Source organism: Rhinopithecus bieti, unplaced genomic scaffold (assembly GCF_001698545.2).
Source record: "Rhinopithecus bieti isolate Rb0 unplaced genomic scaffold, ASM169854v2 scaffold_42745, whole genome shotgun sequence".
Lineage (NCBI taxonomy): Eukaryota > Metazoa > Chordata > Mammalia > Primates > Cercopithecidae > Rhinopithecus > Rhinopithecus bieti.
The window spans coordinates 4,120,095-4,147,685 of NW_016819184.1; the positions used below are offsets into that span (position 1 = coordinate 4,120,095).

At 41.4% G+C, this 27,591-nt stretch overlaps 1 protein-coding gene and 1 pseudogene across 1 annotated transcript; both read left to right on the top strand.

Annotated features, from left to right (window-relative positions):
- Positions 1–27,591, top strand: TEX36 (testis expressed 36). Its single transcript, XM_017858616.1, has 4 exons — positions 1–231; positions 21,434–21,565; positions 22,313–22,393; positions 27,102–27,591. The coding sequence occupies exons 1-4, from the start codon at positions 181–183 to the stop codon at positions 27,333–27,335; spliced, it is 498 nt and encodes a 165-aa protein (XP_017714105.1). The 5' UTR covers positions 1–180; the 3' UTR covers positions 27,336–27,591.
- LOC108519535 (fructose-bisphosphate aldolase A pseudogene) lies at positions 15,446–16,569 on the top strand (annotated as a pseudogene).

A 27,591-nucleotide genomic window follows, 5' to 3' on the forward strand; every position in this document is an offset into this window, starting at 1 on the left:
ATGGGCACCCACACCTTCCCCTCCTGGTAGAGGCTGAGAAGTAAAGATCAGGAACGAGGAGGAGGAGCAAATTCCCAGACGTGTAGAACTTATGAAGTTTATAAAGCAGCTTCCCAGACACGTAGAGCGTATAGAGAGGTGAGGCAGCCAACCTCAGCCACATTCAGCTTCCTGAAGAGAATGACTAAAGGACGACGCTTCAACCCACCTTCAGACAAGGATGGGAGATGGGTAAGGAAGATGGTGGCCCCTGATGCCTTTCTCATGCTACATGGGTGTAGTCAACGGTCTGAGGAGTTCAGATCCTGCTTCTGCTATTACTGAAGCATGACCTTTGACAAATCACTTCACTTTACTCAACCTCAGTTTCTTCATCTGTGAAATGGGAATCCCCTAACATTCTTGCGAAGATTGAATGAAATAATGCAGGTAAACTGCTCAGCATGCTGGAACCTTGTGAATGTCTCCTAAGCAGTAATTCCCACTCTACTTTTTCTTTCTTCCTTAACATCTATTTTCTTTTTTTCTTTTTTTTTTTTTTTTTTTAAGACGGAGTCTCGCTCTGTCGCCCAGGCTGGAGTGCAGTGGCCGGATCTCAGCTCATTGCAAGCTCCGCCTCCCGGGTTTACGCCATTCTCCTGCCTCAGCCTCCCAAGTAGCTGGGAGTACAGGCGCCCGCCAACTCGCCCGGCTAGTTTTTTGTATTTTTTAGTAGAGACGGGGTTTCACTGTGTTAGCTAGGTTGGTCTCGATCTCCTGACCTCGCGATCCACCCGTCTCGGCCTCCCAAAGTGCTGGGATTACAGGCTTGAGCCACCGCGCCCGGCCCCTTAACATCTATTTTCTAACGTACTACAGAACGTATTCTCTTATCTATGTTATTTTTCTCCCCTTGCTAGAATATAAGCTTCATGGAGGTGGGATTTTTGTCTATTTTAGTCACTGATGTATCCCCAGTGCCTAGAACAGGATCTGGATCATAGGAGGCACTCAATAAATATTTGTTGAAGTAATTATATTGTACTAGAAACCTCTAAACAAATTCTTGTTGGCTCCCAATCCGATTCCTTTAGCCCCTCCTGCCTATGAAATGAGAAGAGTCTGAGAACGCATCATTTACTCATCTTCATCTCTTGAAAACTTTCCCTTTCCAGCTTCACGCTCTCCCCCCAGCCCTTGCTCTTCTGATGTCACTTACAGCGCCTGTGGGATCTGTCACTCTTCCACCATCTTCAAGAAACATTAGGGTCACTAGTGTGAGGTCTTAGCCTTGTCGGCCAAGCACTTCTCTCCTTTGCTCTTAAACATGTATATTTCATGGCTGACAAGCCTGTCCCATTTCTAATTTCTACAATTTATTGACAAAAAGAATGTTAAGGGGAAATCACAGATGTAGACTTGCAATGAGAGACATAATCAGAGAAAATCTGATGCCAACTTCTTTTAGGGTAGCAATAGGTAAAAAATTGTTACATTTTAATTTGTTTCAAAGAATAACAGAAAACACTTCAGCAAATTTGGGTCTGAAGGCTTTAAAAACCTGATCTACCCACTTGGATGTAAGCTTGGCTAAGCAGCTTAGTCTTTCTAAGTCTCAGTTTCTTTGTCTGTAAAATGGGAGCATAATGTACCAAGGATAGAAGACCATAGTGAGGGATTCATGATTCATTAACAAGTGCTCAGTACAATGAGTGAGCACATAGAAACCACTTAACATATATACACTTTGTATATAAGTGTACATATATGTGTATACACACAAGTGTATACTTTGTTTCATTCCACAAAAATTTAAAGCATGGAATATGTACGCAATAAAATAATACAGTATAGAGCAAATAGAAAGTTATAACCAGTTTTATAAGTACTTTAGAAGGAGAAGAGGCTGAGTCTGAGAACACATATAACATAGGCATAATATTGGGTATATTTCTAGGATTATATGGTAGATATTTGGGCACCACATTTGACTCTGAGTTCCCTGGCAGCCAAAGTAAAATGGGAACTAATATCAACTCCATAAAGCTAAATTCCCATGAAGAGAAAAGTGTAAGTCGCTCAGACTAAGTAGCTTGCCCTCTAGCTATTACCTATGTATCAGAATTGTTAGACTGAATTTTATAAAAGGCTGAATAAAGTGACTATAGTGTCTTAACCAAATAGGGATTTATATTTAAGTAACAATGAAACCTAGCAGTTGGCCATCCCAGGCTGGTACAGCTGCTCAAGGGAGTCACCAGCAGCTGCCTTTTCAGTGTTCTGTTTTGCCATCCTTAGTGTGGGGTGACTCCAGCTCCAGACAGTGAGTCCACAACTCAGACAGGAAAATAAGAGGAAGGTCAAAGGACAAAAAGATGGAAGGCAGCTGTCACCTAAGTCTGCCCCTTTTTATCAGGAAAACAATACTTTCCTGCTTTCCCCGGAGCCTGCTCCCTAGATCTCTGCTTTCATCTCACTGTGTCACATGGCCAATTTAGCTGCAAGGGAGTCTGAGGAGGTTTTTATTTTCACCAAGCACATGGCTGCTCTGAATGAAGAACTTGAGTTCTGAAGTAGGGGGGAAAGTGAGAATCAACATTTCATAGGTAGAAATTTTATTTCATCCTTCTGTCAAGAGCCCAGAAACGTAGCCCAGTCCCTGGGTTTTAGGTAGAAGGGCACTGCTCCCCAAAGCTTGGCTTGAGCATTTGGCAAAAATCCTTTCTGCTGTCAGCACCTAAGAGCATGAAAAGAATAGTGCTGATCATGAAGTTTCCCAAAGTAACTTGTAGATGAGGAAGGAAAAATTAAAGAAATTGTTGGCTTTGAGTCAGCAGCAGCCCATTTGGGAGGACAGTAATTGCCACATTAGAGATGACAGTCAATTTGCAGTTGACCTTGATGGTTGTAATCTGGCTATTGCCAGGTAGGAAAGACTTTTTCCACACACTTGCCCCTTCCTATTTAATATTTCAGTCATTGAGTGATTGAACGCAGCAAAAATTTCATCGCCAACTAGTTAAAAAGCTATATTTCACGGTTACAATATCTAACAGAAGGGTTTATTTCACAGCTATCATGTTATAGCCATTAAATATATATTTTAAAAGAGTGAAATTAAAATGCTAGAGCCATTTTTTACAGTGATTTAGTCTACAGACTTGCTGAATACAAATGAACCCAAGTCAGTTGTCATTTAACTGGTGAGAGACATCATTCTTGATGTTAGAACAGCCTCCCAACCACCAGCCTGATTTTCCACAGCTTCCCAGAGCGAAGTGTTGACTCAGTCAGCCTGTTGGAAGGGTGAAGGAAAAGGTTCAGAGCCCGAAGGCCCTTTGTATTATTTATATTTACCTCTAAAAAGATTTCTTTGGAAAATATTTTAAAAATAGAAGATAGGATGAATGAGAAAGATATAGGTTGACTTTGAACACATTTCTAGAATATATTGTTAAGAGAGGAAAGCAAGGTGCAAAGTAGTATGTATGATATAATCTGATTTTTGTAAAACAGTGTAAATCTTCTCACAGGTATAGGAGTTTGTATGTGATCGTATGAGTGCTTAGTTGTTAATATTGTTATCTGGGGTTGGGGGATGTGACAGGAAGCAGAGAAGAAAGCAACCAAAAGCTACTGTAAAATAATAAGGCAGGGGAGGGGTGTCAAGATGGCTGACTAGAAGCATTGCGTGCCCGCCTCCCCTACTTAGAAGAACCAAAATAGTGTACAGGCAGTCACACTTCAAATACGTTATCCAAGACAGAACGCTGGAATTCAACAGAGAAGTGACAGGAAACACTGTAAGTGGGGAAAGAGAAGGGAAAAAGGCAGTCTGCCTGGCCGGGATCGGCTGGGAGCCAGGAGTGACTTCCCAACATGTGGAAAGGGTAAGTGAGAGACTTCCGGCAGCCCACATGCCCACTGTGGAAATGTGTAATTCTGGCCACAGAGAACTTCTCGACCCCTTCATCCCTGAAACTAACATAGACAGTCTCCCAGAGACTGTGGGATGGAACTCCTCTAGGGAGGAAGGTCGTGCTGGGTTTCTTTCTGAGACCCAAGCTGCTATAGCAAGGTGCCATTTTCAAACCTAGCTTTTGGCAGACTGCACACTGTCCTGGGGCCCAGCAGCATCTGGACTGAGGCATTAAGGAAACTTGGGCCGTTGCTATTGGGACTGAGGAGTGAGCTGAGAGGATTTCCACAGTTGAGGCTAAGAAGCAAGTGAAGCACAGGCTGCAGCTGCAGCTGCTGGTGCTGTGAAGTGAGCACTGCCAGGAGACTGGGATGTAAGCACAGCACAGACTGACACTGGGACTAAGTTGTCAGCTTTGGGGGGTGCTCCTGTAGCCAGAGCCAAGGGGGGCAAGCTAGGCATGGACTACTGCCAAGGTTAGAGGGCAAACCCTGGCAGGACTGGAGCATAAGAGGGATGTGTGTTCCCCATCCACCAGCCCAGGCTGTGGCCACCAAAGACAACCCCTCCCTCCAGTGACAGGGCCTCAGCACAGCTGCTACCACCTCTCAGCTGAGCACTCCACCTGGGGCCCGCTACCGCTCACGATGGCTGGTGCCTGCTGTCGTATTTCGGGGGACTGAGCGCAAGCCCACCCAGCCTGGCTTTGGCTCCTCTTCCATGACAGAACACATGGCCTCAGGTCCTTAGGCTTGCCCAACCCATCCACCACCTTGAGTACACTCCTCCCAGGGAATTCAGATTGGGCCTAAACTCCTGGCCACTACCATCTCAGCTGGTTCCTATATAAAAGCATCACCTGCAGTCCTAGAGACTGGCCTGCCCAACCCATCACAACCACTGCCAACATCAATGCACACCACTCAGGACCCAAAAAATCATCCTGCCACTGCTACTGCCATCACCCATGCCACACCAGCTGCCTAGGGGCCTGAGAACCCACCCACCTGCCTGGTTCACTGCTGCCACTACTGGTATCCAAGCAAGCCACCTGGAGGCCCAAGAATTGGCCCACCAGGAACTGCCAAAACAGGCGCCAGCTTATACTACTCTGAAGCACAAAGATAGACATGCTCAGCTAACTGCTGCCACCACTGGGGCCTGAAGACTGACCTACCTGGCGTCTCAGTCCCCAGCACAACTTCATCACAGCCTCTCTTGTTAACCACACTGTAACCCACTGAGGAAATCACAGGTACCAATCATTGTGGTTACAGACAAAGAAATCATATAGAGCCTACATGACTACATGCATGCAGAATCGAAGCCAAAGTACCCTACCTAACTGAAACCATAGAAACATCTTCAGGAAAATGTCCTCCCTTATGAAAGTAAATTTAAAATTAGGAAGAAGAGACTGTTATACCAGATGTGCAGATAGCAATGTAAGGACAGAATAAACATGAAAAAGCAGGGAAATACACTTCCAAGAGACAAAATAATTCACCAGCAATAGATCTTAATCAAAAAGAAATTTCCCAAATCCCAGATAAAGAATTGAAAATACTCATTTTAGGGGCTGGGTGCAGTGGCTCATGCCTGTAATCCCAGCACTTTGGGAGGCTGAGGTGGGCAGATTACTTGACGTCAGGAGTTCAAGACCAGCCTGGCCAACATGGCAAAACCCCATCTCTACTAGCAATACAAAAATTAGCTGGGCATGATGGCACATGTCTGTAATCCCACCTACTTGGGAGGCTGAGGCAGAAGGATCAATTGAGTCCAGGTGGCAGAGGTTGCAGTGAGCCAAGATCGCACCACTGCACTTTAGCCTAAGCAATAGAGTGAGACTCTGTCTCAAAATAAAAAAGGAAAAAAAAAGAGAGAGAAAATATTCATTTTAAAGAAGCTTGGTGAGATACAAGAGAATTCTGAAAAATAGTACAAAGAAATCAGAAAAATAATTTGGTATATGCATGATAAATTTGCCAAGGAGACAGATATTTAGAAAAAAAGAGAACCAAATAGAACTTCTGAAATTGAAGAACTCATGGAAGGAAATACAAAATACATTTGAAAGTTTCAACAATAGATTTGATCAGGCAGAAGAATCTCAGAACTTGAAGACAGGTCTTTTGAAATAATCCAGTCAGACAAAAATAAATAAAAAAGAATTGAAAAGTATAAGCAAGGTCTTTGTTACATTTTGGATAACATAAAGAGATCAAACATTTAAGTTATTAGTATCCTCCAGAGAAAAGAGACAAAGAAAGGATTAGAAAACCTGTTTAACACAATAATAGATAAAAACTTCCTAAGTCTAGAAAGAGATTTAAACATTCTAGTACAAGAAATTCAACAGTCCCCAGGCAGATACAATACAAAAAGGTCTTCTCCATGAAACATTATAGTCAGACTATCTAAAGTCAAAGATAAAGAGCAAATTTTTTAAAAAGCAAAGGAAAAGCATTAGTCATAAATAAAGGAAACTCCATCAGACTAACATTAGGTTTCTCAGCAGAAACCTCACAGGTCATAAGACAATGGGATGGTATATTCAAAACGCTGAAAGAAAAAACTGCCAGTCAAGATGCTATTTCCAGCAAAAACCTCCTTTACAACTGAAGGAGAAATAGTCTTTCCCAGACAAGCAAATGCTGAGGGAGGGACTTTTTTACCACTAGATTGACCTTTTGAGAAATGCTCAAGGATCCCTGGAAGTGAAAGGACAATATTTGCCATCATAAGAACATACAAAAGTATAAAACTCACTAGTAAAACAATCATACAAAGGAGGAAGAGAAAGGATTCAAATCGTACCACTAAAGAAATCCACCAAATCACAATGACAATCAGTAAGATAAAAAGAAAGGAAGAAAGAAGATGTAAAGAATAAGAAAACCATTTAATAATATGATAGGAACAAAGCCTCACATATCAATAATAACTTTGAACAGAGACATTAAATTATCCATTTAAAAGATATAGAATGGCTGGCTGAATGGAATTTAAAAAAAGATCCAACTATATGCTGCTGACAAGAAACTCACTTTACCAGTGAAGACATATAGACTGAAAATAAAGTCATGATAAAAATATATTCCATGCAAATGGAAAACAAAAGTGCACAGCAGTAGCTACACTTAGATAAAACAGTCTGTATGTCAAGAACAATAAAAAAAGAAATACAAAGAAGGTCATTATAATGATAAGTGGATCAATCCAGCAAGAGGATATAACAGTTCTAAATATATGGCTATCCCACACTGGAGCACCCACATTCATGAGGCAAATATTATAAGACCCAAATAAATGGACTGCAATGCAATAACAGTGGAGGTCTTCAATTCGCTAATCCCAGCATTAGATAGATAATCTAGAAAGAAAGTCGACAAAGAAACACTAGATTTAAACTGAACTTTAGGCCAAATGGACCCAACAGGCATTTACAGTTCTTTCTATCAAACAACTGGAGAATATACATTATTTTCATCAGCGTATGAACATTCTCCAGGATAGACCATATGTCAGGTCACAAAACCAGTCTCAACAGTTTAAAAAAATTAAAATCATCACGTGTCTTCTCAGACCACAATAGAATAAAACTAGAAATCAATACCAGGATGAACTTTGGAAACTATGCAAATACATAGAAATTAAACAACATGCTCCTGAATGACCATTGGGTCAACGAAGAAATTTAGATAAAATTAGGTGGGAGGGGCCAAGATGGCCAACTAGAAACAGCTGTGGTTGGAGGTTCCCACTGAGAAGAATGAAAATGGTGAATGAATCCTGCACTGGCGACTGAGGTATCCTGATCCTGTCTTTGAGACTGACTAGGTCATTGGCATGACCCACAGAAAGCAAGGAAAAGTAGGGTGGTGTGTTGGCCCACCTGGGAGCCACATGGGGTGGAGTTCCCACCCCCAGCCAAGAAGGGTGGTGAGTGATCATCCTGCCCTGCCTGGGAAACCATGCTTTTTCCATAGATCTGTGCAACACATGGATCAGGAGATCCCCCTCATGAGCCCACGCCACCAGGGCCTCGGGTCCCAAGCACAGAGCTGTGCAGATTCTCAGCAGCCACTTGGTGGGGACTGCCTAAGACTACCCAGTGGGGAGAGGTGGCCATCATCACCGTGGGTGCCTGCTGCCTAAGACGACTGAACTCCCCAGGAGAGGGGCAGCTGTCATCACTGTGGCTGCCTGCTAAGACAACTGAGCTCCCAGGGGGAGGGGTGGCTGCCATCACTGTAGCTCCAGTCTGCCATTTTTACCCTGCTGGTGCTGGAGAGACTGGACCATTTGGACCCAGGAGGAATTCCCCATAGCACAGCATAGCAGGTGTGGCAGATCGTGGCCAGACTGCCTCTTCAAGCTGGACCCTGGCCCATCCCTCTTCACTGGATGAGGCCTCCCTGCATGAATTTCAGCAGCTCCAGCCAGGGGTTTAGGGACAAAACTTTTATCTCCCTGGGACTGAGCCCCTGTGGGGAGGGGTGGTTATGGTCTCCCTAGATCAGCAGACTTAGTCTTCTCCCCTGCTGGCTCTGAGGAACCCAGGCAATCTGGACGAGCAGAGATTCCCCCAACCCAATGCATCCCCTTTGCCAAGGGGCAGCGAGAATGCTTCATTAAGCAGAGCCCTGGATCCCATGCCTCCTGAGTGGGTGGGAACCCTCAGTCAGGTTATACAGGAGTGTTCCTGCTCGCATCAGGTCAGTGCCCCTCTGGGACAGAGATCCCAAAGAAAGGAGCAGGCTGCCACCTTTGCTGTTCTTCAGCCTCCACTGGTGATAATTCCAGGTGCTGGAGGGACCCAGGTGAATAGGGTCTGGAATGGGCCCCCAGCAAACTGCAGCAGTCCTATGGAAGATGGGCCTGACTGTTAAAGGAAAGACAAACAGAATGCAACAACAACAATAGCCTCAACAAAAGTCCCCATAAAAATTCCATCCAAAGGTCAGCAGTCTCAAAGATTGAAGCTAGAAAACTCACAAAATGAGAAAGAATTAATGAAAAAAATGCTGAAAACTCAAAAAGTCAGAGTGCCTTTTCTCCTCTAAATTATCGCAACACCTCTCCACCAAGGGCACAGAACTGGGCAGAAGCTGAGATGGATGAATTCATAGAAGTAGGCTTCAGAAGGTGAGTAATAACAAACTTCACTGAGCTAAAGGATCATGTTCTAATACAATGCAAAGAAACTAAGAACCATGATAAAACATTACAGGAGCTGTTGATCAGAATAATCAGTTTAGAGAGAAACATAAATGACCTGATGGAGCTGAAAAACTCAACATGAAAACTTCACAATGCAACCACAAGTATCAATAACCAAATAGACCAAGAAGAGGAAAGAAGTTCAGAGCTTGAAGACTGTCTTGGTGAAATAAGACAGGCAGACAAGAATAGAGAAAAATAATGAAAAGGAATGAACAAAACCTCTGAGAAATGTGGGATTATGTAAAAAGACCAAACCTATGACTGATTGGGGTACCTGAAAGAGAAAGAGAGAACAGAACCAAGTTGGAAAACATACTTCAGGATATCATCCAGAATTTCCCCAGCCTAAAAAGACAAGCCAAGATTCAAATTCAGGAAACCCAGAGAGCCCCAGTAAGATATTCCACAAGAAGATCAACCCCAACACACATAATCATCAGATTCTCCAATGTGGAAATGAAGGAAAAAATGTTAAGGGCAGCCAGAAAGGCCAGGTCACTTACAAATGGAAGCCCATCAGACTAACAGAAGACCTTTCAGCAGAAACCCTATAAGCCAGAAGAGACTGGGGGTCAATACTCAACTTTTTTTTTTTTTTTTTTTGAGACAGAGTCTCTCTCTTGTTGCCCAGGCTGGAGTGTAATGGTGTGATCTTGGCTCACTGCCACCTCCACTTCCTGGGTTCAATTGATTCTCCTACCTCAGCCTCCTGAGTAGCTGGGATTACAGGCACCTGACACCATGCCCAGCTAATTTTGTATTTATATTAGACATGGGGTTTCACCATGTTGACCAGGCTGGTCTTGAACTCCTGACCTCAGGTGATCAGCCCACTTTGGCCTCCCAAAGTGCTGGAATTACAGGCATAAGCCACCATGCCCAGCCTCAACATTCTTAAAGCAAAAAATTTCCAACTCAGAATTTCATACCTTGCTAAACTAAGCTTCATAAGTGAAGGAAAAATAAAATCCTTTTCAGACAAGCAAATGCGGAGAGAATTCACCACCACCAGGCCTACCTTGCAAGAGCTCCTGAAGGAAATACTGCATATGAAAAGGAAAAACCATTACCAGCCACTGAAGTACAAAGACCAATGACACTATAAAGCAACTACATCAACAAGTCTGCAAAAATAACCCGCTAGCATCATGATGACGGGATCACATTAATAGATAACATTAACCTTAAATGTAAATGGGCTAAATGCCTCAATTAAAAGACACAGAATGGAAAGCTGGATAAAGAATCAAGACCCACTGGTGTGCTGTATTCAAGAGACCCATCTCATGTGCAAAGACACACATAGCCTCAAAATAAAGGGATGAAGAAAATTTTACCAAATGGAAATCAGAATAAAACAGGAGATGTGATCCTAGTTTCTGGAAAAAACAGACTTTAAACCAACAAAGATCAGAAAAGACAAAGAAGGGCATTAAATAATGGTAAAGGGATCAATTCAACAAGAAGAGCTAATCTAAAAATACATGCACCCAATACAGGAGCACTGAGATTCATAAAACAAGTTCTTGGAGACCTACAAAGAGACTTAGACTCCCACACAATAATACTGGGAGGCCTTAACACCCCACTGTCAATATTAGATCACTGAGACAGAAAATTAATGAGAATATTGAAGACTCAAACTCAGCTCTGGATCAAGGGAACCTGATAGATATCTACAGAAGTCTCCACCCAAAAACAGCAGAATATACATTCTTCTCAGTACCACATGGCATTTACTCTAAAACTGATCACATAATGGGAAGTAAACACTCCTCAGCAAATGCAAAAGAATTGAAATAATAACAAACTGTCTTTCAGACCACAGTGCAGTCGAATTATAACTCAAGATCAAGAAACTCACTCAAAACCACACAACTACATAGAATTTGAACAATTTGCTCTTGAATGACTCTGGGAAAAATAATAAAATTAAGGCAGAAATCAAGTAGTTCTTTGAAATCAGTGAGAACGAAGAGACAATGTACCAGAATCTCCGGGACACAGCTAAAACAGTGTTAAGAAGGAAATTTATAGCACCAAATGCCCACCTCAAAAAGCTAGAAAGATCTCAAATTGACACCCTAACATCACAACTAAAAGAACTGGAGAACTAAGAGCACATGAACCCCAAAGCTAGCAGAAGACAAGAAATTACCAAGATCAGAGTGAAACTGAAGGAGACAGAGATACAAAAAATGTTTCAAAAAATCAGTGAAGCCAGCAGGTGGTTTTTTTTGAAAAAATTAATAAAATAGACCACTAGCTAGACTAATAAAGAAGAAAAGAGAGAAGAATCAAATAGACACAATGAAATATGATAAAGGGGACATGACCACTGACCCCACAGAAATATAACCAACCATCAGAGAATATTATAAATACCTCTATGAAAATAAACTAGAAAATCTAGAAGAAATGGATGAATTCCTGGACACATACACTCTCCCAACATTAAATCAGGAAGAAGTTGAATCCCTGAATAGACCAATAACAGTTCTGAGATTGAAACAGTAATTAATAGCCTACCAACTATACAAAGCCCAGGACCAGATGGATTTACAGCTGAATTCTACCAGAGGTACAAAAAAGAGCTGGTATCATTTCTCTCCTGAAACTATTCCAAATAATTGAAAAGGAGGTACTTCTTCTTAACTCATGAGGCCAACATCATCCTGATACCAAAACCTGGCAGAGATACAATAAAAAAAGAAAACTTAAAGCCAATATCCATGATGAACATCCATGCAAAAATGCTCAATAAAATACTGGCAAACTGAATCCAGCAGCACATCAAAAAGCTTTATCCACCATGATCAAGTCAGCTTCATCCCCAGGATGCAAGGCTGGTTCAATGTATGCAAATCAATAAATGTAATTCATCACATGAACAGAACTAAAGACAAAAAACACACGATTATCTCAATAGACACAGAAAAGACCTTTAATAAAATTCAACATCCTTTCATGTTAAAAACTCAATAAACTAGGTACTGGTGGAACATACATCAAAATTATAAGAGCCATTTATGACAAACCCACAGTGAATGTCATACTGGATGGGCAAAAACTGGAAGCATTCCCCTTGAAAACCAGCACAAGACAAGGATGCCCCCTCTCACCATTCCTATTCAACATAGTATTTGGAAGTTCTGGACACGGCAATCAGGCAAGAGAAAGAAATAAAGTGTATTCAAATAGGAAGAGAGGAAGTCAAACTGTCTGCAGATGACATGATCCCATATTTAGAAAACCCCATAGTCTCAGAACAAAACTGGAGGCATCATGCTACCCGACTTCAAACTATACTACAAGGCTAGAGTAACCAAAACAGCATGATACTAGTACAAAAACAGACACATAGACCAATGGAACAAAAAAGATAGCTTGGAAAAAAGACTGCACATCTACAACCCACTGATCTTCAACAAACCTGAAAAAAACAAGCAATGGGAAAAGTATTCCCTATTTAATAAATGGTGCTGGGAGAACTGGCTAGTAATATGCAAAAAATTGAAACTGGACCCCTTCCTTATAAAACAATTAACTCAAGATGGATTAAAGACTGAAATATAAAACCCAAAACTATGAAAACCCTAGAAGAAAATGTAGGCAACACCATTCAGGACATAGGAAAGGGCAAACAAATATTGCATGATTAAAATGTCAAAAGCAATTGCAACAAAAGCAAAACTTGACAAATGAGATCTAATTAAACTAAAGAACTTCTGCACACCAAAATAAACTATCATCGGAATGAACAGGCAACCTACAGAATGAGAGAATTTTTTTGCAATCTATCCATCTGATAAAGGTCTAATAACCAGAATCTGCAATGAATTTAAACAAAGTTACAAGAAAAAAAAAACCATTAAAAAGTGGGCAAGGGACACGAACAGATACTTGCCAAAAGAAGACATTTATGTGGCCAACAAACATATGAAAAAAAGCTCAGCATCACTAATCATTAGAGAAATGCAAATCAAAACCACAATGAGATACTATCTGATGCCAGTCAGAACGGCAATTATTAAAAAGTCAAGAAACAACATTTGCTAGTGAGGCTATGGAGAAATAGGAATGCTTTTACACTGTTGGTGGGAATGGGAATGTAAATTAGTTCAACCATTGTGGAAGACAGTGGGTGATTCCTCAAAGACCTAGAACCAGAAATACCACTTGATCCAGCAATCCTGTTACTGGGTATATACCCAAAGGAATAGAAATCATTCTATTAAAAAGATACATGCATGCATATGTTCTTGCAGCACTATTCACAATAGCAAAGACATGGAGTCAACCCAAACGTCCATCAGTGACAGACTGGATAAAGAAAATGTACATGTACACCACAGAATATTATGCAGCCATAAAAAGGAATGAGATCATGTCCTTTGCAGGGACCTGGATGGAGCTGGAGTCCATTATCTTCTGCAAACTAATACAGGAACAGAAAACCGAACACTAACATGTTCTCACTTATAAATGGGAGCTGAAAAATGAGAACACATGGACATGGGGAAGGAAACAACACACACTGGGGCCTGTATTGGGGGTGGGAGAGAGAGAGCATCAGGAAAAATAGCTAATGCATGCAGGGCTTAATACCTAGGTGATGAGTTGATAGGTGCAGCAAACCACCATGGCACACGTTTACCTATGTAACAAGCCTGCCTGTCCTCCACTTGTATCCCGGAACTTAAAATAAAATTAAATAAATTTTAAAAAGATAAAAATTTTTAAAATTCTTAAAACAAATGAAAATGGAAACTCTACATACCCAAACCTTTGGGATAGAGCAAGAGCAGAAGAATTTTTTTTTTTTTTTTTTGAGACAGAGTTTCACTCTTGTTGCCCAGGCTAGAGTGCATTGGCATGATCTTGGCTCACTGCAACCTCTGCTTCCCAAGTTCAAGAGATTCTCCTGCCTCAGCCTCCCGAGTAGCTGGGATTACAGGTGCCTGCCACCATGCCCAGCTAAGTTTTGTATTTATTTATTTTTATTTTTTTGAGATGGAGTCTCACTCTGTTGCCAGGCTGGAGTGTAGTGGTGCAATCTCTGCTCATTGCAACCTCCATTTCCCGGGTTCAAGTGATTCTCCTGCCTCAGCCTCCTGAGTGGATGGGACTACAGGTGCGTGCCACCACACCAAGCTAATTTTTGTATTTTTAGTAGAGACAGAGTTTCATCATGTTGGCCAAGATGGACTCGATCTCTTGACCTCGTGATCCACCTGCCTTGGCCTCCCAAAGTGTTGGGATTACAGGCGTGAGCCACTGCACCTCACAACTTTTGTATTTTTAGTAGAGATGGGGTTTCACCATGTTGGCCAGGCTGGTCTTGAACTCCTGACCTCAGGTGATCCACCCACCTTAGCCTCTCAAAGTTCTGGGATTACAGGCATGAGCCACCGTGCCCTGCCAAGCAGAGGAAAATTTATAGCAATAAACACCTACATCAAAAATGGTAAAAAGATTACATAAATTAACTATCAACAATGTACCCCAAGGAACTAGAAAAGCAAGAATAAACCAAACCCAGCGTTAGCAGAAGAAAATAAATAATAAAGACCAGAGCCAGAACTAAATGAAACAGAGACTAAAAGAAAATACAAAGGATCAATGAAATTAAAAGTTGATTCTTTTAAAAAGAAAAACAAAATTGATAAACTCCTTGCTAGACTAGCCACAAGAGAGAAAACCCAAAAAAACAAAATCAGAAATGAAAGAGGAGACATTACAAATAAGACCACAGAAATATAAAAGATCACTGGAGACTACTGAGAACAACTATATGCTGACAAACTGGGAAGCCCAGAGGAAATAAATAAATTCCTGAAAGCATGCAACTTACCAAGATTGAATCAGGAAGGAATGAAAATCTGAACAGAGCAATACTGAATAGTGAGACTGAATCAGTAACTAAAAAAAAAAAAAAAAAAAAAAAAAAAAAAAAAAAAAAAAAAAAAAAAAATCTTCCAACAGAGAAAAGTCCAGAACTGGTTGGATTCACAGCTGAATTTTACCAAACAAAAACCAAATACCAATTGTCTTGAAACTATTTCAAAATATTAAAAAGGAGGGAATTCTTCCTAATTCATTCTATGAGGTCAATCAGCATCACACTGATACCAAAGTCAGAGATAGGCACAACAAAAAAAGACAACTACAGGGTATGCAGGGGTGCCCCAACCACACTCCGTCCACAGACTCTTGGTTATTTTAGGAGATTCCTGGTCAAAGATTTATTTCTCTTGACAACCAAGGGCCTCCGTCTGGATTTCCAAGGAAGAAATTTCCTCTGAAGAACTGGAACTTGCCACCACCAGCACCATGCCTTACTAATATCCAGCATTGACCCTGGAGCAGAAGAAGGAGCTGTCTGACATCGCGTACCGCGTCATGGCACTGGGCAAGGACATCCTGGCTGTAGATGAGTCCCTGGGAGCATTGCCAAGCGGCTGCAGTCCCTTGGCACCGAGAGCACTGAAGAGAACTGGCACTTCTACCGTCAGCTGCTGCTGACAGCTGACGACTGCATGAACCCCTGCACTGGGGGCGTCATCCTTTTCCATGAGACACTCTATCAGAAGAAGGATGATGGGTGTCCTTTCCCCCAAGTTATCATATCCAAGGGCGGTGTTTTGGGCATCAAGGTAGACAAGGGCATGGTCCCCCTGGCAGGGACAAATGGTGAGACCACCACCCAAGAGTTGTATGGGCTATCTGAGTGCTGTGCCCAGTACAAGAAGGATGGAGCTGACTTTGCCAAGTAGCATTGTGTTCTGAAGATTGGGGAACACACTCCCTCAGTCCTTGCCATCATGGCAAATGCCAACGTCCTGGCCCATTATGCCAGCATCTGCTAGCAGAATGGCATTGTGCCCATTGCAGAGCCTGAGATCCTCACCGATGGGGACCATGACTTGAAGTGCTGCCAGCATGTGACCAAGAAGGTGCTGACTGCTGTCTACAAGGCTCTGAGTGGTCAACATATCTAACTGGAAGGCACCTTGCTGAACCCCAACATGGTCATCCCAGGCCATGCCTGCACCCACAAGTTTTCTCACTGGGAGATTGCCATGGCGACTGTCACAGTGCTGTGTCCCACAGTGCCCATCCCCCGCCCCGTCCCTGGGATCACCTTCCTGTCTGGAGGCCAAAGTGAGGAAGAGGCATCCATCAATCTCAATGCTATTAACAAGTGCCCCCTGTGACCTTCTCCTACAGCCGAGCCCTGCAGTCCTCTGCCCTGAAAGCCTGGGGTGGGAAGAAGGAGAACCTGAAGGCTGCCCAGGAGAAGTAAGTCTAAGCGCGTCCTGGCCAACAGCCTGGCCTGTCAAGGAAAGTACACCCCGAGCAGTCAGGCCCTCTTCATCTCTAACCACGCCTTCATCTCTAACCACGTCTATCAAGCAGAGGTGTTCCCAGGCTGTCCCTAACACTCCAGGCCCCGCTCCCTGCCCCACTCTCTTGAAGAGGGGGCCTCCTCCTCAGGGCTCCAGGTTGGCTTGCCTGTGTTCTTGCCTCCCTCGTGACAGTGGTGTGTGATGTCGTCTGTCAATGCTAACTCCATCACCCTTTCCAGCACACTGCCAATAAACAGCTATTTAAGGCCAGGGGCATGGTGCAGGGAGAAAACTACAGCCAATATCCCCGATGAACATAAATACAAAATTTCTCAACAAAATACCAGCAAACTAAATGCAATAGCACATCAAAAAGACAATATACTGTGATCAAGTGGGATTTATACTAGGGACGCAAGGATGCTCCAATACACACAAATCAAAAAACATAACACATCACACCAACAAAATGAAGGACAAAAACCATATGATTATCTCAATAGACATAGAAAAAGCATTTGATAAAATTCAACATCCCTTTACGATAAACACTCTTAACAAACTAGGCATAGAAGGAACATAAGTCAAAATAATAAAGACCATATACAACCAACCCACAGCTAACATCATACTGAATGAAGTTGAAAGCCTTTGCTCTCAGAACTGGAACAAGACAAGGATTCTCACTTTCACCATTCCTACTCAACATAGTACTAGAAGTCCTAGCCAGAACAATCAGTCAAAAGAAAGAAATAAAAGGCATCCAAATTCGAAAAGAAGAAGTGAAACTGTCTCTTTCTGCTGATGATATGATATTATATCTAGAAAAACCTAAAGACTCTACCAAAAAAAAAACCCACTTAAATTTGATAAATATATTCAGTAAAGTTGCAGGATACAAAATCAACATACAAAAAGCAGTAGCTTTTATATATATCAGCAATGACCTAACTAAGAAGGAAATCAAGAAGGCAATTTCATTTATATATACAAAAATATATAAGAATAAATCTAACCAGGGAGGTAAAATATCTTTATAAGAAAACTATAAAACACTGATGAAAGAAATTAAAGATGACACAAACAAATGGAAAAACATCTTATGCTCCTGGGTTGGAAGACATATCATTAAAATGACCATATTGCTCAAAGCAATCTACAGGTTCAATGCAAACTCTATCAAAATATCAATGTCATTCTTCACAGAATTAGAAAAACAATCTTAAAATTCATATGGAATAAAAAAGAGCCAGAATAACCAAAGGAATCCTGAGCAAAATGAACAAAGCTGGAGGCATCACTTATTACAAGACTATAGTAACCAAAACAGCATGGCATTTTTATAAAATTAGACACACAAACCAATGGAACAGAATAGAGAACCCAGAAAACTGATCTTTGACACAGCCAGTATGAACTTATATCAGGGAAGTAGCACTCTGTTCAATAAATGATACTGAAAGAATTGGATAGCCACACACAGAAGAATGAAACTGGACCCCTATCTCTCACCATATACAAAAATCAACTCAAAATGAATTGAAGACTTAAATATAAGACCTGAAGCTGTAAAAAACACTAGAAGAAAACCTAGAGAAAAGTCTTCTGAACTTTGCTTTTGGCAAAAAATTTATGACTAAGATCTCAAAAGCATAAACAACAAAAATGAAAACAGACAAATGGAACTATATTAAATCAAAAAGCTTCTGCACAGCAAAGGAAACAATCAAAAGAGTAAACAGACAATTTGTTGAGTGGGAGAAAATATTTGCAAACCATTCATCTGACAGGTGACTAATATCCAGAATATACAGGGAACTCAAACAACTCAACAGTAAAAAACAAAAACAAAACAGCCACCACCACCACAACCAAAAAACCAAGTAATTCCATTAAAAAGTGGGCAAAGGACATGAACAGACATTTCTGAAAAGAAGACATACAAATGGCAAACAGGTATATGAAAAGGTACTCAACATCATTGATCATCAGATAAATGTAAGTCCAAGCCACAATGAGATATCACCTCACCCCAGTTAAAATGGCTTTTATCCTAAAGACAGGCAATCACAAATGCTGGTGAGGATATCAAGAAAAGAGAACACCTGTACACTGCTGGTGGAAAGATAAATTAGGATAGCCACTGTATTGGTCTGTTTTCACAATTCTATAAAGAACTACCTGAGACTGGTAATTTATAAAGAAAAGAGGTTTAATTGATTCACAGTTCTGCATGGTTGGGGAGGCCTCAGGAAACTTACAATCATGGCAGAAGGTGAAAGGGAAGCAAGGCACATCTTACATGGCGGCAGGAGAGACAGTGAGAAAAGGGAGATGTGCCACACTTTTAAACCATCAGATCTCATGAGAACTCACTCATTATCATGAAAACAGCAAGGGAGAAATCCACCCCCATGATCCAATCACCTCCCACCAGGTGCCTCTTCTGACATTTGGGGATTCTAATTCAAGATGAGATTTGCGTGGGTACACAGAACCAAACCATATTAGCCACTATGGAGAATAGTACAGAGGTCCCTCAAAAAACTAAAAATAAAACTACCATGTGATTCAGCAATCCCATTGCTAGGTATATACCCAAAAGAAAGGAAATCAGTATACTGAAGAGATATCTGCACTCCCATGTTTACTGCAGCACTATTCACAACAGCCAAGATTTGGAAGTAACCTAAGTGTCTATCAATAGATGAATGGATAAAGACATGTGGTACACATACAAAATGAAGTACTTGTCCGTCATAAAAATGAATGAGATTCTGTCATTTGCAACAATGTAAATGGAACCGGAGGACATGTTGTTAAGTAAGCCAGGCGCAGAAAGACAAACTTTTCCCATGTTCTCACTCCTTTGTAGAAGCTGGATATTAAAACAGGTTGAACTCATAGACAGTGGAATGATGGTTATCAGAGGCTAGGAAAGGTAGCGGTGGGGGAAGTGGGGATGGAAAATGGAACAAAAATATAGTTAGAATGAATAAGATCTAGTATTTGATAGCACGACAGGGTGACTATAGTCAGTAATAATCTATTGTACATTTTAAACTAAAAGTAGAATTGGATTGTAACACAAAGAAATGATAAATGCTGGAGGTGATGGATCCTCCATTTACCCTGATGTGATTATTACACACTGTATGCCTGTATCAAAGCATCTTATGTACCCCATAAATATATACAGCTACTATGTACACATACAAAATTTTATATTTTAAAAAAGAAGACATACAAATAGGAAACAGGTATATGAAAACATGCCGAACTAATCATCAGGGGAATGCAAATAAAAACCACAATGAGATATCATCTTATCCCAGTCAGAATAGCTATTACTAAAAAGACAAAAAATAACAGATGTTGGCAAGGATGGGGAGAAAAGGGAACTCTTACACACTTTTGCTGGAAATGTAAACTAGTAGAGCCACTGTCGAAGATAGTATGGAGATTTCTCAAAACACTAAAAAGAGAAAGTACCATTTGATCCAGCAATGCTATTACTGAGTCTCTACTAAGAAAAAAATCAATGTATCAGAGGGATACCTGCACTTGCATGTTTATTGCAGCACTATTCACCATAGCAAAGACATAGAATCAACCTAAGTGTTCATCAGTGGACGAATGGATAATGAAAATATGACTGCTATTTAGCCAAAAACATTTGCAAACTATTCACACTATTGGAGTGTATACATTTCCTCTTTGTATCAAATCTGCCAGATCAGGTAGGTATTATTACTCCCATTTTACAGATAGGGAAACTGAGGCTTGAGAAAGTTTAGTCTCTCTCATCAGGCTCACCTAGGAGATAGGAGAGAGAGCTGGGGCTGGACTCAGGACCTCTGAATGTCTGGCCTCTGACCCAACCACATTATGCTTCCTTCTCCCTTTATGGGAATTTTCATTGAATTGGGTCTTGTCTTTTTAATTTCCATGCATTTCCTCCTAGAGAGTCCTGCTTCAGAGCTCACTTTGTTGGGGTGGCTTTTAAGAGGTGCCATTCAAATAAAATTGGGGTGAGTTTCTCTGTCCATCAAGAGCCAGCCACATCCCGCTTCAGGAATGAAAGACTCATCACTCCAGTTGCTGGGAGGGTGGCCCTCACTGCCCACACCTAGAGATCTGTTGGCTGAAGAGAGCTGCCTCCCTAGGGTCACCCCCTCTTCTAGGGGTAGCCCAGGAATAAATCCAATGCCTCATTGCTTGGTGCACAGAGACTGGATCCCCTCTCCCCAACTCTGAGGGGCCACCCAATGTCCAGAGCTCCCAGCCGGGTCAACAGAGGCCCTTGTTGGAACCATCCCCTTCTGCCCAGTCCTGTTTCCTTCCCAGTCTTTTGTTGGGAGATTGCAAGGACACATTCTAGATAATCCTCATTGTCTTCATTTTTCTTGCTTCACAGCCTTCTATCCCCTCTTTTTCCCTCCTAGACGTTACCTCCCCTATACCATCCCACATTACCAGCGGAGAATCATTTGGGACTCTCTGTTCCTCCCCTTCCCATGGTCTTAGGGCCACCTCATACCTACGTTGCTGCAGGTTGGCTCATCTCCATAAACGTGGGTTGGCTCTTAGGTCCTCAGTACTGGGAACTCCCTGACCACAGGAAGGATCTCAAATAACACATTTCTGTCTTCTCAGAATGTGTCTGCTCACTCTCTGAGGACCACACCCTCCTTACCAGGCTGTGGAAACATTTCCAGGCTCCAGCACAGCAGGGGTGGCCTCTGTAACTTGAAACAACCGGCAGTGATGGCTCTGGGCCATTACAATGTTTTTTGTCTTGGAAAGAATACTTGAAAATTACAAAAATTATGCCATTTCCATTGCATGCCAAAAGCACCCAAATTGCATTTTAATCACTGTACAGACGAAGCCCTGATACTTGGCTTGTAGATTCGAATGTGTCTGGTTTTAATCAAGGCGTGTGCTGTTCTTCCAGTTCCCTCACATCGGGCTAATGCAAAAGACATCAGAATCCAACACCAGTGCTACGTTAAAAGAGCCCCAGAGTCCACACTCGCCTCGGCAAGTAGAGGGGAAGCTGCCACCCATATACAAAGTCCGGGAGAAGGTGAGTCCTGAACACTGGCCACAGCCATGTGCTCCTGTGGACCTCCCTGGGGGCAGCAAGGCTGGCACGTTGGGCCAAGCAATTCTTCCTTGTAAGAAACTGCGCATTTACTCTCCTTGGACCCTAAGGGTTGGTAGTATCCCCACCCCGTACCCTGGTGCTCTCCAGCAGGAACGACCTCCTGCTATGGACAATCAAGTCAGACTCCTCCATGAACAGGAAGCAACATCCTTCCTGCCCACAGCTCATTAACATGCACCTCCTGCCTCCCCGGTCAATTCCTGAGCTACTTCAAGGCCCTGCAGTGGCACGAAGGAGAAGCAAGGGTCCATTTCATACCTGCCAGGGTCCCCCCCGCAGTGAGGCCTTGGGCCAGGGCTCTCATCTCCTGGGACTCCTACTGGCCAGATGACAGAGTTGGTCTACACAGCCTCAAAAGTCCTTCCCAGCTTTTGGCTCTGTGAGCTTATCCGCTTTTCCATCCTTGCCTCCAAATAAGGTGTTTTGAAAGAGAATTTTTATGACTTTCAGGAAGCTGGAAATAAGGTGGGGTTTCAAAGCCCCGGGCTGGCGAGCACGTGGATATCCTCCCGGTCCTGTGTCTGCTCCATCTCGGGGGCCAGGTTTCATTGTCTTTCTTAGAGGCCACTTTACCTCATCCATCTTCCTTCCACATCACCCGATCCCAGTTCTGAAAGCAAGCAGGGTTCTAATGTGTACCCTTTCTCTTCCATCCCACTTTTCCAGCAAGCAGTGAATAACCAGTTCCCCTTCTCCGTGCATGACAATCGGCACAGATTGGAGAACTCTGGATGCTACCTTGACTCGGTGAGTATTTCTTTCCAATTTATTAATAAAACAGGGAACAAAACAAGGGATCTTGATTTTCTGGGGTGTGTTCAAGATAGAGGACTGGCCTCAAAACTGGAACAAGGTCAAAACAAAGCGAGGTCTTAAACAAGACTCATAACAGATTTAAAAAAATGTTGGAAGCTCTCAGAATTCCACACCGCTTTCAAGATCGACACCAGTGTTCTGCCTAGGTGTATGTGCGCTTCATCCTTCTCCAAGTGCCTTCCCATAAATTGTCTCTTTTGCGAGCTTTCTTGTGAGGATCTGCCGTGGGAAGGAGGGACTGCTATGCATGTCTCTGGATAGCAGAGCCAGGATCCACAAGGAAAAGTCAGAAGTAGGAGGAGCTTACGTAATAGAAGGAAGGATTTCCTCGTGACTGGAGTTGCCTTTTCTCGGCAGGTGGTGAGTTCTCCTTCACTGGAGAACATGAAGTCTGACACAATGGTGGTTAACACAGCACTATGTGATAGCAATGTAGTGCAAACTGTATGCATAATTTTAAATGTTTTAGTGGTTACATTAAGTACAAAGAAACAGGTGAAATTTACTTTAATAACATATTTTATTGGCTGGGAGCAGTGGCTGACCCCTGAAATCCCAGCACTTTGGGAGGCTGAGATGGGAGGATCATTTGAGGTCAGGAGCTTGAGACCAGTCTGGGCTACCTAGTAAGACCCCGTGTCTACAAAACATTAAAAAATTAGCCAGGTGTGGTGGTGCATGCCTATTGTCCCAGCTACTCAGAAGATTGAGGCAAGAGGTTCACCTGAGCCCAGGAGTTCAAGGCTGCAGTGAGGTGTGATCACGAACGCTGCACTCCAGCCTGGGTGTCAGAGTGAGATCCTATCTCAAGCAAACAAAAATAATTTATTTAGCCCAATAATTCCAAATTGTCCATTCAACATGTAATCAATATAAAAAATTAATGAGATATTTTATATTCCTCCTTCCAAACCGAGTCTTTAAAATCTAGGTGGTATTTTACACTTACATAACATCTCAACTTAGACAACTCACATTTCAAGTGCTCAGTGGCTACATATGGCTCGGGGCTACCAGACTGCACAGCACAGGGAAACCTATTAGGTAGAAAGCTGTATCAAGTGATATCTGCAAATCCTCATGGAAGCTGAAAGTCCATGATGATGAAGATGTTATTAATGGCCCACCATTTAGAAAGCATCTGCCATATACCAACATCTCATATTATTGTATTCAATCTTCACAACAATCCTACAGGCTCATTACACTTATCATCTCAATTTAGAGATGAGCAAATTGAGATCCAGTAAAGTTAAACAACTTGCCCCAAATCCCTCTTTCTTCTAGACTACAATGTCTTAACTAAATAGAAGTGCCTTAACCCAAAAAATCTGGTTTTCTTCTGGCACAATGTTGAAAACAGAACCAGAATACCCACTTCGCCCGCTTCTGTAAATGGAGTGCTTAATATTGTTTTTCAAATAACCAAAGCAACATATGTCCTTTAAAACTGAAATAATTCAGAATTGTATAAAATTAAAATAAATTCACACCCTTATTTTCCCTCCTCACAATCTGACCTTGATGATTCACTGCTAGTAATGGTTTTGTGGGCAAAATCTGAGAATTTTTCCAATTCACATGCAAATGTACAGACATAAATGTATATTTGTTAATGATATAAACAGGATTGTACCACTTGCATTTTGCTAAGGTTATGATGGTCTTCTAGAAAGCCTCGGAAGCTTTCCAATGTTCTCTGTGTTCTGGAATAGCTTATATAACATTTGGATTTTCAGTTTAATGAAGGTTAGACAGAATTTGCCTATGAAATAACTTGGGTTTGATATATTTTTTAGAGTAAGTTTTTTATTACTTTTCTTTTGTTCTTGATTATTAATCTATTCAAACTTTCTACCTCTTCTTGGGTAGATTTTGCTGATATATATTTGCCTAAAACTTACCTAATTCATTTCAAATGTACTGGTATAACATCTCTCAAAGTAGCCTTACTTTGTTGTTCCTTTAAAATTTTATTTCAGTTGAATGTTTGGTTCACATACTTGCAATTGTTTTGTTAATAATTTATTAAAACTATAAGTAGTCTTTAAGATTATTGGTTTGACTACATCCCAAAGGTTTTCCAATTAAGGTCTCATTATTATTTGCTTTCAAATAGCCTATGCTTTAATTTTAAGTTCCCTTTTCCTAAAAAATTGGAAGAATGTTTTGAATTATCTATATGGTTAAAATTTTAGAAATAATCTATTCATTGCTAATATCTAGTTTTATGGGTTATGGTAAATTTCAAAGAGTATAATCTAAGACTTTCACTTTTTGAAATATGAGATTATCTTTGTTGTCTAGTATGTGATTAACTTTAACAAGTGTGTCATGGCTGTTTACAAATAATATATATTCCCCCATATTTGTTGGCTACAAAGTTTTTTGTATTTATTAATTTAGGACTGTGAATTATTTAAATCTTTGTCATGCTTGTCTTAATTTTTGTATTGATCTGTCAATTTCTGTTTCTAAGATATTCTTGAGTTTCTAAAGCTTTTTTGCCTATGTAGTTTAATACCATATCTTTCTGCATCAAAAATTTTTGTTGTTTTATTTTCATGATGGCTTTTGCCATTTATCAATATAAAGTGTTTCTCTTTATATGCGTTAATGCTTTCAGCCATAAATTCTATCTACGTTATGATACTAGCATTGTCACTATTATTCTCTTTTTGCTAATGTTTGTTCTTTATGTTATGGCCCATTCCTTTGTCTCCATAATTTGTAGTCACTTTGCTTTGCATTTGTCTTCTATGATAAGTAGAATGCAGCATAGTTTTTAAAAAAAAAATCCAAGAATCTATTTCTTTATGTGAGAATTTAGCCCATTCACATTATTATGACAATTTATGCTTTTGGTTTTATTTCTGCCATCTCACTTTTATGTTTCCTATTTATTATGCTTATATTTTATTTCTTTTTTTCTTCTTCTCATGACTTTGCTGGACTGATTGAGTTTATTCGCTCACTCTGACTTCTATTGATATTCTATGAGTACTTGCCCTCAAGTATAAATATTTAATAATTATGTTAACACTATATTACTCTATGTATAAAAATTAATAACTATAGCTTTTCGCCAAGAATAAGGTAAGTCTTCCAGCATGCTTTATCTCACTTCCTGCTTCAGGGCTGCTGTGTTGGTGGCCAGGTCGTATTCCTCCAAGTTCTGTAGGTGCCATTCCTGGACTTCAGCTGGGAGCTCAAAGACCTCGCCCTGATTTCCCTAATCAAGTTGAAATCCTGGAATTTCAGTTGCAAATTCTTTTCTGTCTGTCTTTCTGTTTCCCTCCCTCCTTTTCATTTTGTGAATTTGTGCAATTCAATACATTTCATAGTCACATTATTAGCAAGCATTTAGATTTCATCCATAAATTTTACTTGCTACTTTCCTTGCAGCTCTTTCCCCGACTTTCATCATGCCTTTTCTTTTGCTTGTTTTTCAATTTGCTGGAGTATCCTCAAGTCATTCTTTAGAAGCTGACTTGGACCTTGTGCCCCACGTCATACACTTGTTCCTCCAGTGCCACTCTCCTCCTCTTCTCCCCACTCTGGTTCCGGGGGCTGATCTATGTGGAGTACTTTCCTCCCCAGTCCTCTCAGTCCTGGAGCCATTGCACAGCCCCTCGGGGTGTCCCTACACATACCCACACATATGTAGATAGTCCCTTTATAGACTGTCCTCAAATTACTCTAATTGAAATGTGCCTTGCATCCCCTGCCGCGAATCTGACACTGACCCTTCATCACAGAAACCTCACTTTACTGATGTGAAGTCTATGTCATGTAACATCCATTTCCTCTCAGTCATTCATGTCAGTGTAGTGTTTTTGTTCTTGGTTTTCATCTAGTTGTGATCAAACAGAATGTACAATTTTGAGTACACAGTAATTGTTAGGTTCACATGTAAGGTGCTGAGAGTCAATGAGGAAGCCTGTGGGCCAGTACCCAAAGGTGCTGGGTCCTTCAGGGGAGCCCTTAGGGATGGGAAAGAATTAGGCCTCCTCAGACTTTTCAGAGAAGGAGTCATCATTGGTCCCACTGAGTACTGGGGAGCAGGGAGGGTCGGGGGTGTTGGGGTGAAGGAAACCAGAAGACTGTGAGGACAGTAACAGAACCCTGCCAGGGTTTTGTGACTGTCAATTCATAACCTTCAACAGGTTGGTAAGGAGACCTCGAGACAGTCGTCATAGGGTGCATTTCAACGTATACATGTCAAGTAACTGATTTTAAGAAAGACCTCAGAACTATGTGACTGAGGCTGGGCACGGTGGCTCACGCCTGTAATCCTAGCACTTTGGGAGGCTGAGGTGGGCAGATTGCCTGAGCTTAGGAGTTCAAGACCAACCTGGGCAACATGGCAAAACCCTGTCTCTACTAAATATACAAAAACTTAGCCAGGCGTGGTGGCATCCACCTGTAGTTCCAGCTACTCAGCAGGCTAAGGCGTGAGAATTGCTTGAACCCGGGAGGCAGAGGTTGCAGGGAGCTGAGATCGTGCCACTTAACTCCAGCCTGGGCGACAGACAAAGACTCTGTTTCAAAACAAACAAACAAACAGACAGACAGACAAACAAACAAAAAACTATGTGACCTTAAATATTTTCCTTCTAATTTTGTAATTCTTCTCCAGGGCATGGGACGTAAGAAGATCGCTCCAGATAAGAGGCAACATGTTTCAAGAAATTTTAATCTCTGGGCATGTGACTATGTTCCATCTTGTCTTGATGGTTTTTCAAATAACCAAATATCATATGTGCGTAAAGAAGCTGTGGTGGTCTCAAGTTTCAGACGCTTTCCACGATGCTATAAAGAGATATGGAACACTTTAACATTTCTCCCTGAGCGAAGATATACAGAGTTTTGAAAAGAAGCCCAAGGTAAGGTTCACTATTGACAAAAGGTTATTTCTTCACTGGAGTCCTAATCCTCCCAGAAGATTTTGATGGATTTTAATATTGGTATTTCATCAGACATCCTAAAAGCATACGTTTTCTGATCCAGCACTACTATTTAATTTTTTAAGTGCTTTTATGATTTTATAAGGTCAAAAGCATTCAGATCTTTGTGAAATAAATATGTGATGACATACACATGTGTAAATAAACTTTTCGGATGGCCAC

Coding starts and splice junctions, on each gene's coding strand:
- TEX36 (XM_017858616.1), top strand. CDS start 181: ATGACTAAAGGACGACGCTTCAACCCACCTTCAGACAAGGATGGGAGA. Junction 21,566..22,312: donor TATACAAAGTCCGGGAGAAG/GTGAGTCCTGAA, acceptor CCACTTTTCCAG/CAAGCAGTGAATAACCAGTT. Junction 22,394..27,101: donor CTGGATGCTACCTTGACTCG/GTGAGTATTTCT, acceptor ATTCTTCTCCAG/GGCATGGGACGTAAGAAGAT.